Source organism: Limanda limanda, chromosome 5 (assembly GCF_963576545.1).
Source record: "Limanda limanda chromosome 5, fLimLim1.1, whole genome shotgun sequence".
Taxonomy (NCBI): domain Eukaryota; kingdom Metazoa; phylum Chordata; class Actinopteri; order Pleuronectiformes; family Pleuronectidae; genus Limanda; species Limanda limanda.
In genome coordinates this window covers 25,580,933-25,596,864 of record NC_083640.1, presented here as the reverse complement: position 1 = coordinate 25,596,864, position 15,932 = coordinate 25,580,933, and the positions used below count along the sequence as shown (strand labels likewise).

General features: G+C 43.0%; 1 protein-coding gene across 1 annotated transcript; it reads left to right on the top strand.

Moving 5' to 3' along the window:
• Nucleotides 1-275: 275 nt before the first annotated feature.
• Nucleotides 276-12,949, top strand: lrp13 (low-density lipoprotein receptor related-protein 13). The gene is made up of 21 exons (XM_061071241.1): nucleotides 276-342; nucleotides 522-677; nucleotides 1,713-1,928; nucleotides 2,031-2,246; nucleotides 3,313-3,528; nucleotides 3,633-3,862; nucleotides 4,424-4,553; nucleotides 4,934-5,124; nucleotides 6,654-6,840; nucleotides 7,603-7,815; nucleotides 7,918-8,101; nucleotides 8,195-8,396; nucleotides 8,580-8,744; nucleotides 8,966-9,166; nucleotides 9,704-10,253; nucleotides 10,410-10,529; nucleotides 10,738-10,845; nucleotides 10,997-11,230; nucleotides 11,348-11,723; nucleotides 12,719-12,821; nucleotides 12,915-12,949. Exons 1-21 carry the CDS (start codon nucleotides 276-278, stop codon nucleotides 12,936-12,938), a joined length of 4,089 nt encoding a protein of 1,362 aa, XP_060927224.1. The 3' UTR covers nucleotides 12,939-12,949.
• The last annotated feature ends 2,983 nt before the right edge of the window (nucleotides 12,950-15,932 follow it).

Here is a 15,932-nt window from a genome sequence, read left to right as displayed (position 1 = left end):
CTCACATTTTACTTTTTCAACAAAACATAAATATAAATACATCGATCAGATTTTATCTCCCTTCAGGAGTGGCCGATTTTATGCCTTCACATCCATTTTAAATCATATACGGAACTTCCTCTGGTCTAGTTGATGGTTAATACCCAATATGGCAGGAAGCAGTAGCCCCTCCCCTCACTCAGGTGGTCCATCAGTTTGTATTGGCCTCACCTGGCACCAGTATAAAATGCAGCCCTGGTACACTCAGCCAAACTTGGCTTGTGTCCTCTCCAGTGATGGCTGTATTTCTGTATCTTTGTGCTCTTTTATTGCTGTTCACAAGGTCCTTACAAAGTGAGCCAGGTGAAGCTTAATAGCATTTACACCGACAAAACCGCCTGATTTACACTTTACATGTGACTATTTACTTCATGTGATATTTCTTACTTCAGGCACAGAATTAGGGGCTGTGTGATTTTATTCAAAAGTATTGCAGTGAATTTGTTTCTTCTCTTTTCCCCCTGTTGACCTGATCCAAACAGTTGTGTCAGCTGGAAGCATTCATCTGAAGTGCAACCTGGGCTCCAAACTGTGCAAGGACGGCTCGGAGTGTATCCTCCATAGCACTGTGTGTGATGGAGAACCTGACTGCAGGGATGGTTCAGATGAAGACGACTGTCCAACTGAATGCAACAGAGGTACGACACGGAATCCACACTCAATACACAGTGAGCTTAAGTACTACTAGTTACTTTCTGAGGCTTGTTTTCACCTACCTGGATAGCAGCCCACAGGGCAATTATGTAAACGAATAAGTGAATCCAAATCATCCAAAGTCTGCTGCCAGAATTGTCACCTGAACCAAATTCACAGACTGCATGGCACTACTCTTCATCCAGCTCATTCGCTTCTGGTCCAACAAAGAAACTTTAAAGGCCTCTATAACCTGGCTGCCCTTCATACCTGTTGGACCATCTTCAACCCTTCACCCTTCCCATGCCCTGCGCTCTTCCTCGGACACTCTTCTTTCTGTCCCTACATTTAAACCTTAGGATGCTCCGAACAACTCTTTCCTGCCTCATCTCTGCCGGCTGAACTGTATTGGACAACTCAAATCCCAACCAAAGACTCATCTGTTTAGAGTAGCCTACTCTACCCAAAATCTTTCCCTCACAAATCAGTTTTGCACCCTTTGGTTTTACTTGTGGTCACTCCTGTGCTCCCATAAGTACTGTAGGTGTCTTTGCCTCTTTAACTTTTTTAACCTTTGGTTTTACTTTTGAAGTTGTCACATATGGTATACTCCAATTGTTACTCCTGGTTTTCTTTAATTTGTTTATTTATCTTATAGTTTAAGGTGTCTAAAAAGGTTCAGTCAAATAAATGATTTAAAAAGTAGCCCTATAATAGACTAGACTAAAACTGGACATTTTATAATCAACATGGAGGAATTATTCTGTTGTGCAAGATGGTATTACTCTAAGTTTGCTGCAATGAAAATGAGAAAAGCATATCTGAAGTTTCTCAGTCATCCAGGTCAGAAATTGTACAAGAGCACATAGGCAATTGGACATAGCTCCAGTTCCTTTTGGATGGGAGCTGAAACACAAGTTGCCTATATACACCTGTACAACTTCTGAAGCTATCTGAAATCGAAGTGGTTTTAATTCAAGCTCACACATTGACCTTTTTAAAGCCAAATTGCCTCATGTCCAATGTTTGTTTTCAAACAGATCAGTTTCGGTGTGCCCATGGGAAGAAGTGTCTAGAAAAGGACCAGGTTTGCGATGGCGTTCCTCAGTGTCAGGACCGTTCTGATGAACTCAACTGTATGAAGCGTATGGACGGCTGTGTTCACCACTGTGACAACAAGAACCGCTGCTTGCCTGCAAACTTCCTCTGTGATGGAGAGAGGGACTGTTTAGATGGCACAGATGAGGAGAACTGTGGTAGGTTGAAATTAATATATGGATCTCTGACATTATCATATATTAAGAACTTGTGCAGACTGAAACCTTGAATCATAATGTTTGATCTTTTTTCTAAATCAGAGGACCTTGAGGAAGAAGAGTATAAAAGGGAAGGAAGGACCAGGGTGACCTCTAAGCCTCATTTACCTGTGGCTACATCCACTATCAAGTGTTCTTTGAGTGCCAGACCCTGCAAGGACAATGCTGAGTGTGTCCTGTACAACCATGTTTGCGATGGAGAGGCAGATTGCAGTGACGGCTCAGATGAGGAAGAATGTGTATCAACGTGTGAAACAAGTAATTTGGAGGGTTGGAACAAATGTACAGGGTTAAGAATGGCTTTACTGCCCTCTAGTGGGTAGCATTTATTACCTCCACCCATGAGGTTGTGCTTCAATTGCTGTTTATTCGTCTCTTAGCAGAAATATGCAAAAACTACTCTACCAATTTTCTTACGACTTAGTGGAAGGGTTGGCGATGGACCAAGGAAGAACTACTGGAGAGGATTCAATTAAGCGTGCAGATCCAGAATTTTTTATTAATATAGCACTTCTACAAACAAAGTTACAAAAGTGCGTCAAAATAAAATGGTCATATAAGAATAAAACCACAAAACGTGTAACAGAAATTTAAGAGCCACCTGATGCAATAAATACTAGAATTGGGTAAAATCAGGGAATGCAACACAATAGAAGTACCTTTAAGCTACTGACTCAGTCTGCTGTAGATCCTTGGGTGGGGTGTTCCAGAGACTCTTATTTCAAAAGGTCTGTCCCCCTTAGTCTTCAGTTGAGAATCTGGAACAGTTGAAGGCCCCTGTCAAGGTCTCTCAAAGTGTCAGCAGGGCTAGGGGGTGGATGAAAGATTAGCAGCATACTGATGAGTCAGACCCTTAAGTTCCTTGTATGTAATGCAAACACCTTAAAATCAAGCCAGTGTGAAGAGGTGAAAACTGAGGCGCTGTGTTCCAAACGTTTACTCTTGTTAAAAGACTGGTTTACATTAATATTTCTTTAACATTGCAAGAGGGGGTGCTTTTATTCCAGATGCATTAAATATACAGGATATTACTTCAACAGAAAGCCAAATTGCTGACATTACATGAGGACCTGAAGGAAGTAGCCGCACATTGATCTGATGCATTGAATTGTCCCCACAAAGTAACTTTACAAAAAATAATGACTAGTGTGCACAGATAGCAACGTAATAGGTTAAATACAGTGTATGTTAGGATTTTAATATTTTTAACTATAGTCTGTGTTCACACCGTTCAATCGGTGTGATGTACTGTTCAGAGGGAGATCTCGTTGGGAAGGCATCACACAATTTGCAACATCTCATCCGTGCCATGTGTCCTCTGCAGATCAGTTCCAGTGTGCCCATGGACAGAAGTGCATTGCACAGAGCCAGGTGTGTGATGGTGTGCCTCAGTGTCAGGACCGCTCAGATGAGCTGGACTGTACCTTGCACATGGACGGCTGTGCTCACCAGTGTGATGACAAGACCCGCTGCATTCCCAACACCTTCCTCTGTGACGGGGAGAGGGACTGCTTAGATGGCAGCGACGAGGCCAACTGTGGTAGGATGTGGTTGAACTTGGAATTGACTCTTTACGGAGTAGATTAATCGGCTCTGCTCTTACACGAGGCTTGTGTGATGGTTTTTGTCTCCTCCTCCCTGTAGCCGAAGAGGGCTGCAGTGCCACTGAATTGAAGTGCACCAGTGGCCAGTGTGTGTCTGCCACAATGCGTTGTGATGGACAGCCAGACTGCTGGGACCGGTCTGATGAAGAGGCCTGTGCCAATGCACTGGTCTGCACCACCAAACACAGCTGCCCCGTGAGCAAGGAGTGTCTGGTGCAGGAATGGATCTGTGACGGATATCAGGACTGCAAAGATGGCACTGATGAGAAGGTGCATAAAACCATATTTATAAATGCCTTTGAGCCAAAGCTTGCTAAAAATGTCTATCTAGGATTAATCTAATTGACTTATCTTAAACGAGCGCATTACCAGTATCTAGGAGAAAAACTAAGATTAAATTAACAAATTTGAGAGAACACAACGGCTCTGCATTGGCGTTTATTGTAGTACTTCTACGTGGTCATTAAGCTGGTGGGAAATGTGTATGTGCTGTACTTGCACTTTGGCCCATGCTGTAAGTACATAACTGTACACGGTATTCAAAATGCGCTCATTATTAGTTTTCCCTGTTTGTATGAAATAACATTTAATGCAGTATTCTCAGGAGTTGTATTGTGGCAATGCACAACTCAAAATGAGGCATTTTATAATGGTATTTTCTTGCTCGGCTTTAGAGTATTTCAGCAGGGCAAAAGCTTGATGACATGGCATTTTAAGGCCAGGGACTTAATGGCCTAAATGTTTACCTGTGCACCCTGTAACCACAGTTTTCAAATCAAGCTATGAAATAATAATAAAATGACAATAAATAATAGACTTGTTCCTCCTCAGGATTGTCCCGTTGCTCCACTGACCTGTGGTGAGTTCCAGTGGTCGTGTAAATCCAAGACCATGTGTGTCCCTATGGCCTGGAGATGTGATGGCATGAAGGACTGTGATGATGGCAGTGATGAGACTAAATGTGAGTATTCATGCATCACAAAAACGGACAACCCCCTTGATACCATGTTTCATGTCTTGATGTCTGCACTGTCAACTATAGTAATGTATCCCAAAACAATGCTGCAGTTGTGTGTAGAATTCTGACCTTCATTGAAGTGTAAAATCTACACTAATAAGTCACAATCCAGCTGATTGGTGCATAATGTAAAAGGAAAAAGTTATATTAAGAGGTACATATGCAAGTGGTCACTGGTTTTTCGTTCATTTCAGTCAACTGAGACATTCAGCTATATGTAAAACCAGAAAAGACATTTCTCATGAGAGCTAGAATCCTTTTCATAATGGTGGTTTTCCTTTGGGAACTTGTCGCTGAATACTTGTACAAATGTTGCACACCAGGTGTAGTGGTGCCGTGTCTTCCTCACCAGTTCCACTGTGGAAGTCGGGAGTGCCTGGAGCTGTCCCTGGTGTGTAACAGCATGACAAACTGTGCAGATGGCTCAGACGAGGGAGGCAGCTGCCAGATAAACTGTGCAGAGAAAGATAAGAGGCGCTGCTCCCAGACCTGCTACAGCACGCCGCAGGGAACGGTGAGAACACTGTATACAGTATTAACAGGGGTGGACTGGCCATCTGGCATACCGGGCATAATCCCGGTGGGCCGTTGACCCAATGTGGGCCGGTCTGGTCCGCTATGTTGTTGTTTTGTTTTTTTTCTCTTCTTCCTCTCTAAATTCCCTCCAATTGGGCCGGCCAATTGGCTACAGAGGGCTAGCAGTGTGTTGCCAGCATCGACACATATTATTGGTCTATTGTTTGTCATTGTCAATCAATCATGGGCTGACAGGCTCAGAGAGCCCTGACAGTGCTGTCAATCACAACACAAACCGGGGGCGGGGGGGGCGGGACCTCATGGCATTGGCGGGGGGAGTCGCGGGACGGGCTGCTGCTGAGACAGAAACTTAACTTAATGGATAATAAGAGTAAAAAAACGCCCGGGTGGCGCTGAGAAGCATCGGGAAAAAAAGCTGAAGTCTCTGGAGGTGGAGGCTGCTAAATGTGCCAAACTGACGGACCTATGTGGTGCCGGGTTCACCAGCCCAGCAGCAGCAGGTGCGCCAATGATGAGCGAGTGGAGGCAGACATGTGAGCGCGCATTTTCAATTTTCAATACATTCTCAAAACTGGCTCGTTACTTGAGCAGCGGAGGTTGGCGTCGCACGCCTCTACCCACGGCGCACCTCTCTCTCTCTCTCTCTCTCTCTCTCTCTCTCTTTCTCTCTCTCTCTCTCTCTCACTCGCTGCCCCCTCCCTCCTGAGATGTGCAGGTCCGGTGGCGTGTTTGCCGTTGGGGGGGGGGGGGGGGGTGCAGCGCGAGAGGTTGGTCTATCCCTCCGCAGGTTCACCTTCAGAAATCTTGTTACGACTTTTACTTCCTCTAGAATAGGATAAGAGATAGTGTCTTATTTTGTGTGCCTAGAGTATAGTGGTTATACTGTGGTTTATTAATGTTCTTGGGCAGACACAAGAGGCACTTGTTTATAGTTAATTGGAAGTTCAGATGCACTGGTCCATTACTATTTGAACCTCAGCATCTAGGGTTCAAAATTGGTAAAATTATACATTATATGCATATTGTTGTTGTAATTTTTCAGTCAGTTGAGATAAATCTTGAGGAGAAATATTTTGGGTTGTTTTGTGTCTGCATAGACCTACTATAAAAAGCACTTTGCATTTTTAATTTTAGTTCTTGTACTTTTGATACTTAAGTACATTTCAACACCAGATACTTTTGATACTTAAGTACTTTTAATATGAGCTACTTTAAGACATTTAGAAGACATAAGTTACGTCAATTTAATGGCAGATGTGCTCGGCTAATTATGTGGGCCGGTCTGAGCCAAAAAATGCCCGGGCCGTTTTGTTCTCCCAGTCCAGCCCTGAGTATTAACATTCAGATTTGAATTAGTCAACTTCACGCAACCACAGCCTGTCTGAGGGGAAAGGTAAATAAAAGACACTGTGACTTTAACAACAATATTAAGATTCTTATATTTCTTATTTTACAAAACTAGTACGCAGTAAAGTTTACTCCCAAAACGTCTCACCTTCTGTGTAGCGTTGTGGCTGTTCAGCAGGATACAGGCTCATGGACGATGGGATGACGTGCGCTGATGTTGATGAGTGTGAAGGCCTGAGCTCAGGTGTGTGCAGTCAGCTGTGCATCAACACTCCTGGCTCCTACAGCTGTGACTGTCACCCAGGCTCCATAATAGAGGCAGATGGACTCCACTGCAAGATCACAGGTAAAATCCTTTCAGAACTTGCAGTAGACTGAATTATAACCTCAATGTGAAGAAGAAAAATTGCAGCTGAAAGAAATAATCTGACATTGATCAAATTCATTTTCATACCAGGTGTTGGATGAGAAAATTGATGCTACATATGTAGGTTTAAATATGAAGAAACAGCCTGGAGACCATTGGCTTAGCATAAAGATTGTAAGCAGAGGGGAAATGGCTAGCATGGCTCAACACAATCTCCTACCAGCCCCTCTAAGACTAAGATTAATCTTGGAGATATGCATCTCCAAAAATATGAAATGTTCCAGTGTGTAAGCACAGTTCCCTTTTATCTACACACTTCTAACATTTCTGTGAAATGTTTTTATTTAAATGTGTGTTGTCACTTTAAATAAATGCAACAACTGACATTATCCTGACTTTAATTGACTCACCTGAACCAAATCCACAGACTGCATGGCACCACTCTTCATCCAGCTTCATTAGCTTCTGGTCCAACAAATAAACTTCACCTTTAAAGGCCTCTATAACCTGGCTGCCCCTCATACCCATCTTCAACCCTTCACCCCTTCCCATGCCCTGCGCTCTTCCTCAGACACTCTTCTTTCCGTCCCTACATTTTAACCTTCAGCTGCTCCGCACCACAACTCTTTTCTGCCTCATCTCTGCCTGCTGAACTGTATTGGACAACTCAAACCCCAACCAAAAACTCATTTGTTTAGAATAGTCTACCCTACCCAACTATAATCTCTTCTCGATCCTCAGGTGAACCCTACTTGTTGTTGTCAGTCCAGACAGACCTGATTGTGTTTGGACTGCGCAGTGGCAGCATGGATATGTTGTCCTCCACTGCCAAGAAAGCCATCCTGTCTGTGGATTACGACTGGAGGGAGCAGAGGGTCTTCTGGGTCAGTCTGGACACTGGGAGCATCAAATGGTCCTCGATGGACCAGAAAAACACCGGGACGCTGATTAAAGGTTGGGGCAATACAAGTGTGGTAGAATATTGCAGGTAACTGCATCAAGGAGAGGGCACACAGGTAGAAGTCTTTAAGACATAAGACCCATTCGTTTATGCAGGCGTGCGAGCTGATTCTGTAGCTGTGGACTGGCTCGGCAGGAACTTGTACTGGATTGACGGGGTGAACAGTAAAATTGTTGCCATCAGACTGGCCACAGACACTGCAAAATCCCAGGACCAGACTGTCATCCTGGATGAAGACCTGGATCAGCCCCGCTCTCTGGCCCTGCTGCCACAAAAAGGGTCTGTACGAATTGATTTCAATTGGCATTACTTTGCGATGTTAATATAAAAAACCTTAGGATCAGTATTCAAAGACTATAATTTTTCCTCCAGACTGATGTTCTGGACAGAGATCGGTACTATAGTGAAGATCGAGCGGGCCGGGATGGATGGCTCCGAGAGGGTGGCAGTGGTGAACTCTAGTCTTGGCTGGCCTGGTGGTGTGGCTGTGGACACCAGCTCTGACAGAGTCTATTGGACGGATGAGAGACTTGGAGCAATTGGATCTGCAACGTTTGATGGAGATGATATCCGGGTAAACGATTCTGCGAGTGATGCTGTAATTTTATCAGTTTTCTATGTTTTAGCCAATTTTTTATCCTTTTTTTTGCATAGTTTTATATGCATCCAACAAATCTTGTAGCAGAACTTTCCTCGCTTAAACTGTCAAACTCCAAAATAACAGTAAAATGTGCCGTGTAAAAATATCCCTTTTCAGATCTTGCAGATGAAGGAGACCGCCAGCCCATTCTCACTGGCAGTGTTCAATGATATGCTCTACTGGTCTGATGCCAAAAAGCGAGTCCTCCAGGCTGCTCATAAAATCTCTGGCAAATACCATCAGGTTCTCCTGAAAAGACGAAGACAGCCTTTTGGCGTGAAGGTGAATGAAATGTTTAGAATTGTGGGTTTTTAGGGCTGGTATTGTATAGTAGTTGGATACTAAATTTGGATCATGTAAATGCTCACAGCTGTGAGCAGTTTTCCATTAACACAGAGTTTAACCTATGTTTGCACAGTTTAGAGAAACTTTTAAAATCCTGCAGTCGCTCTGCATCAAGTGTTTTTAATCGGCACAAATACACATTTGTTCCCTTCTTGCAGGTTATCCACCCATGGCTCCAGATGGGAAACCAGAGCCCCTGTGAGAAGATGGCCTGTTCCCACATGTGTGTGTTTGCCCGGGGCCCCAAAGCTGTGTGCAAGTGTCCCTCTGGTCTGGTACTGGCGGAGGATAGGCTGACCTGTTCCCGTCTGGTCAACTCTGCGTTCCTGCTGATGCTGTCTCCATCCACTGTCACTCAGGTTACCTGTAATGCATATTTACACAAAGTATTATCTGCTTTGGCAGAATAAAGTTGTATATTGGATGTTGTTGCTGAGAGTTTGAAAATTTAAGGAATCAATACCACTCATCTTTGCAGTAAATGTGAAGCTAAAAGCAGACTTACAAAGACTTAAAATGGTGGAAATGGCTGTTTGTTCTGCATGGGAACGAATCTATTTCCCAGCACCTTTTTTAATATTTAAAGACAAGGATCTAAAACCCACAAGTTGTGTAGTCATTTGTGGACCTGTGTGCATGGAGTTGGGGATAACTGGATTTAATGTTTTGACTTTTTATTGGTGTGTAATCTCCAACTAAAATTGATTGGTCAAAAGTACAAATGCATGACATATTTATGACGTAAATGTACTTTGTTACATCCCACAGCTGCATAAATGTTTATATTGCTGAAAGTGATCATCTATTCTAGTGTGACATCAGCCAAATGGACACATTTTGGATTTATAATGTGCATTTTTCTTTTGCATAAATGTCTTTATTCCATATGTTTTCAGATTTACCTGCAGTCCCGACACACAGCAGGAGAGCTGAAGGGCTGGCCAGAACATCTGGCCCTGCAGCTGCCCAGTGTCAATGAAGCCGTCATCATGGACTACAACCCCCGTGACCTCACCCTATTCTTGACCGATGATGGCACAAATTCACTCAGCGCCTTCAAACTGAAGGACTCGGTTTTGGTGTCCCAGGGCCAGCTCCTCAAACTCCTGGGTAACACCATCACTGCTATGGCCCTGGACTGGGTGACGCTTAACATCTACTGGAGCAGCAATAAACAGCCCCGTCTGCAAGTCACGTCCATCATGGGAGCACACACTGCTGTTGTCATCGAGAAGGGCATTGAAAGAATCGGATCCATCGTTCTCCATCCTCCGACTGGGAGAGTTTGTTTCACCAACCTGGGTTTGCAGGGTGCAGGTGCTCCGGCTACTGTAGAGTGTGCAAACATGGACGGTGCTGAGCAGAAGGTGGTGTGGAAGGATGCTGTCCAGCCCACATCCTTGGTCTTCTCCAGTAATGGGGATGCTATTTACTGGGCTGACTCTGGTAAGCTTTTTATACACTTTTTTTTTTTAATAGTCTCCTCACAAGATGCCCTCTAGTTGAGATGTGATTTCATGCACTGAAAGTCTAAAGTGCTTTGGCATGAAGCTGTGCTTTTCTGTGTAGAAAAGCAGTAACATATCATGGATTTTGTCCCAGCTTTAGGAAGCATTGGCTCTGTCCAGCTTGATGGATCTGAATACATAGAGGTGAAGGTTGGTAATGGCCTGGCTGCTGTGGCTCTGAGTGATGATACGCTGCTCTGGATGACTATCAATGGTAATGTATCTACTAAGAAAAGGTATCTAATGGGTGGTCAACAAGTTGTCCATGAATAATTTTTCTGCATGGCGCATCAGTAATTCAAGCCATACAAGAAGTTGCCTCAATAGGAAATTGTTGCAACGCACACAAACGGAAAGCATCCTTTGAAATGTATGACCTTTTTCCATTGCCTTTTGTATTTTCCCATGGCTTTTCCTCTCAGATAAGACCAGGCTCTGGTATCGAGACGAGCAGCAGCAGAGCAAGTTGTGGTTTGAAGTTGGCACACAAGTGGTCAGCATGAAGGCCTTCAGCAAGTCAAGTCAGTCCGGTAAGAACCACACATCAGGGTACCTGGGTCATGAAGTGATCACTTCTTGTTGGTGTTAATATAGCATGCATATACCCTTTCCTATGGCTCCAAATGCAAGCTGAAGCATAAGTTAAACACCAGCTGACCGACGGTCCTCTTGCTTCAACAGGTTCTAACAAGTGCACAGAGAACAACGGCAACTGCCAGCATTTATGCCTCGCCACCTCAGAAGGCCGGACATGCAAGTGTGGCCATGATCACGTTCCTGTGAATGACACCCACTGCAGTCTGGAGCAGCACTGCCCAGCCGGCAGCAAGCCATGTCTGGATCGACTCTCATGCCTTCCTGTTGAGAAGTTCTGTAACAGGCATGTGGACTGCTCCGACCATTCAGATGAGAACTGTGAGTAGTTTGCTTTTTAACAAGCAATGAGGCAAATTGATCAAAGTGAAGTAGATTGGTACATTAAGAACAACAGCCTGGCTTGCTTGCTGAAAGGATGAACTGTGGTCTCTTTAGGTGTTAATCTAATGCTGATGTCTGGAGTCAAAACCTCTGCTCCCATCCAGCCTCACAGCTCCCCTCCTCCCCCTTACCCATCTCTGTCTGAAACCATTGACCTGTACACCACCATGAATGTCAGCAGCCAGCTCATGAACCTGGATGCCCAGCAGTGCAGCCAGAGACACTGCAGTAGCAATGGGCGCTGTGTGAAAAACGCTGGAGACACCACATGTGTTTGTTCCCTGGGCTATATCGGTGATTCCTGCCAGGACCATTTCCTGAAGACCATGCAGGGTCCCATCATCTATGGCGCTGCAGGGCTCTGTGTGGGCGTGGTGGTCATTGCTGTAATGGCAGTTCTGGTCAAGAGGAAGAAGAGGGCCAACATGAGGTTGTTTATCTAATTAAGTAGAACCCATCCTGTCTCAACACAACTTTTCCACCTTATTAGATGCCATATTTTTCAATGTGCTGAGCTGTATAATTACTACACCTTTTTTGAGCTAAAAGCATATATACATACATACACAGGGACTGTGCTAATATGTCATATGGGATAGAAGGAGAAGATGCAAATATTTTATTATATAAATGTACAATCTAACTTCTAAGAACTTTTGTCATCAAGACAGATGACTAAGTTGGACACTGCATAATTCCCTTTAATTTGTAATGACAAACTTTATTTATACTGTGTTTAAAAATAATTACGCATTTCTAGAGTGCTTCAGACATAAACAGAAAATACATGCAGTGCAATTACAAATTAAATCAAGTAAATGCGAAACAAGATCAGACTAAGCAATGAATTAAATTCCTGGTCAAAATCAGTGAGACAAACAATTAGAAAATAAAGTGCTCACATTAGCTTGCTGACATGCTCACCATGACAATATTAACATGCCGATATTTAGCAGGTGTTTACCATGTACCACATCAGTTGTATTGTCAAATTTTAAACTCTTTACCTGATTGTAATGATAGTGGTTGGAGATCAACAAAGTATTGAAATTCAACCTCAAGGCACCATGAAAATCTAAATAAAACTTCATGGCAGAGGCCATCAATGCTGGTCGTGCTAAATGTAACTACGTGTGATCCTTTCCTAGCACAGTGGCAATCACCTTTGGACATGAATGATCATAGAAATGCCAACTGATCCAACAAATGTTGATGTTCAGTCTGAACCTGAGCGGACTGATGTCATCCATAGAGCTACATCGCCAGCTAGCTACAAACATTTAAAATGGACAGATAATGTCTTGTCAAATTTAGAAATATTGAACTATGTATTTATGGTCCAACTGTAGCTAGAGTTCACTACATAGAGGTAGCAGGAGTGTATCTTATTTGTACATCTTTCTGATTTGTATTTCTTTCCTTCAGGGGAGCTAGCTCAGCAGCTGTGAAGGAAACTTCTATGACAGACTTGGAGAACAAAGCTGAGACCACCCCTCGTACAAAATCTACCGTCCAAGAGAAGCCAGAGGTTGACCTCCCAAAAACCAGTTACTAGCAGGCTTCCAGGTTGTCTTTCTGTGTTGGATGAGTCTAACTTTTATATTTTTTTCCTTTTCTTTAGGAAGTGGCACCATCTGTTGGCTGATGTTGATGGCAAGCAGTGTTTTAAATAAACAGTTTTGATTTTCCACGGTTTCTTGTGAAGTGATTTGAGCATCATTTGTCAGACCACCAACGACGTTATCTTGCTCTGGCCTGTAAAAGACAATCTCTGAGTTATGGCCATGATTTGGATATTAGGGAGATATTCTGCACAGAGTATGATGACGGACATCAAGGAGTGAGCTATGGAAGGAGAGATCAACTGAATAAAATCTGAGAGATGGGGTTATTGGCACAAAAACTGTCTTCCTTGTGATCTCCAAAAATCCTCCACAGGGTACATGTTCTGTATGTTGATGACTGAAACTAATCATTTTATTAAGATCTAATCTGCTGGTCTTGTTTTATAAAATATGAAGGATTTTTATTGCAAATGTCTGGTCCAAAAAACAGGGGGCACTGGCCCCAGCTGATAATACTAATGATAAATATGACTGTTTTCTAAGCTGAAGTACACATGAAACAATATATTTTGTGTGGCTTTGCTCAAAGCTATAAAGCTAACGGTAAACAAGGAATTGCAGAAACGTGCACCTTACTGAATCAGAAATTGTGATGGATGTTGGACATATTTGGCCCCTCTGTGTAAATTGTGGCCCCTTTATAGTCCTTGTCTTAGACAAATCCTACATCTGCCACTGCTAAGCTTTTACAGACATGAGGCTTGATGCAGATTTGACCATGTACAAGCCAGCTATTTAGTACTTTCTTCTACAACAAAATGAAAATCTACATCAATGACCTGCCAAAAAAACTTGAACAAACTTTGGTAATTTAACATTATCAGATCACTAAGACTAGACAGACAACATTTTAATTGATTAAATTAATGGAGGACTTTGTCAAGGTAGAGGGGGAGAAGTGGCAAAATCCCAAATCTGACCAATAAAATCAAAATGGGGCATTTAGGGCAAAGTTAAAGGGCTTCGATTGTTTTTGAACTGTCAGGGGGGGCTATTCAAGTCCTTCCACCATACCCATGTCATGACCAGTCAAGATATAAAATATCAACTTCTCCAACAGACAGCATGTGTGTGAGCAAAGTTTTCAAGCATGTATAGGCCTTAAAAGGGGAACAATAGACTCCTCAGTCCATCCGTTGGATATGCCCCAAATATAGGATGTATGCCTAGTATGAATTCAGGAAGGAATGTTGTTTTAGTAAAAGCTAACAATTATATTAAACATTTTTATCCAAACCGGGCATCTTTCTTTGTCCACGAAGAGACATTTCCCCGCAATGGCAATAACGTTTAAGTCTAAAACAGAATATTCCCATTGTTTACTCCAAAACCACAAAACACATGATTACTTTGTTTATGTATGGACATGTCTGGCACCCTTATTCTCCAATTATCTTCAAAGCGTTTTTTTTGGGTTCTGTTGAATTTTATTGTGTCTGAGGCTTCTCAGTAATTAACTTTAATTGTTCGTCAAAAATTGTCTAACGTCCTGAACAAGATGATTTACTGATTGGTTGTACCCACACACACCAGCAGTCGTATAAATACAAGGCTAAGCAGAAATGAGCATTGATTTTAATATTGCTTTTGGTAAAGTTGTTGCATTTTAGAATCGGTCTGCTCTGTCCTGAAGGGATACGAGGATACTCATCCTATCAAGGTAGGTCTGGTATTTTTTGTATTTAACTTTATATTATGTATTTAAGTGGTTTGAATATTTAACCTGTTTTAATGTAAATTAACATGTTAAACTTTTCTAGAAGTTAGGGTTTCTATTTGGTCTGTATTTATACAGCCCTCTTCTCGTCTTGATGACCTCTTAAAGAGCTTCACTATATAGATTTTCACCCATTCACACAGTGCATTTATGTGCAGCACTGATCCAAAATAACTCACACACTGCCGGTCACTGACAACCCATTTACCTACTAAAGCAAACAGCTTCAATAAAATAACAACCAAGTCAGATATGGGTTTACGTATTCCTGGTAGATTAGCAGATATCTTTAACTTTTTGTAAGAAAACCCAACAATGGACAATGCATCATTTTTTAGAAGATAACCTTATGCTTTGTATGACAAAGAATAATTACCTACAGCTGTCTGGTTGCTGTGGGAGGGTAAAAATTACAATATTCGCCTATGAAATGTCTAAGAGCAGTAAATAGTAGCATTGAAACAGTTCTTGTGTAGGGGTTTAGGGGTTCAGGGTTTTTTAGTTAAAATGACTTACGGTGTATTTGTTTCAACAAATATAGGACACATGGCAATGACGATTCTTCGGGTTTTACTTTGTGCTGTCTTCATGGGGACTGCAGTCATATCCAAACCAGTGAGTATAGTGCTGCTATTCTGTTATTACATGTATATCACTGTAAAGCAATGTAAGACGACTTATCTTGTTCCCCATGCTGACACAGGTTAATCTAAGTGAAGGTGGAGATTCATCCAAGTCCTCAGAGTCCAATGAATCCAATGAATCAGTAGGAACAGCCACTCATGTAGAGCCTTCACAGGATCCCCTGCAAACAGCGGTTACAGAGACAGACATTCCTCCTGCTGGAGAGGAGACTGACCCTGCAGGCACCGCAGGCCTTCTTCCCTCTGCAGACTCAGGAGCTTCTCCAGCCACGCTCGACACTTCAGCGCTGCCCTCAGAGGACCCACAAACCTTCACTGATACCTCGCAGCTCGTGCCAGGGGATCCTTCACAAGCTGCTCATGGCACTGACATTCCTCCTGATCCTGCACAAGACACTGTGCATGACACAGAGGTCTCACCACAGCCAGAGATCACAGCGACTGGTATATTCATGGGTATTTGTGGCACAACTGAACCAGAAGTCATCTCCGCAACCACCGCATACCAAGGATTCCCCCAGGGTGCCACTACACCCTTTCCTCCACACATCAATCCAACAAATTCACCATCATCCACAACCCCTTCCCTGCCAATCCCTGTGAGTGTTGCCATGACTGCTGGTCCTGTTTGCTTCACTTTCAAGTTCCCTGAG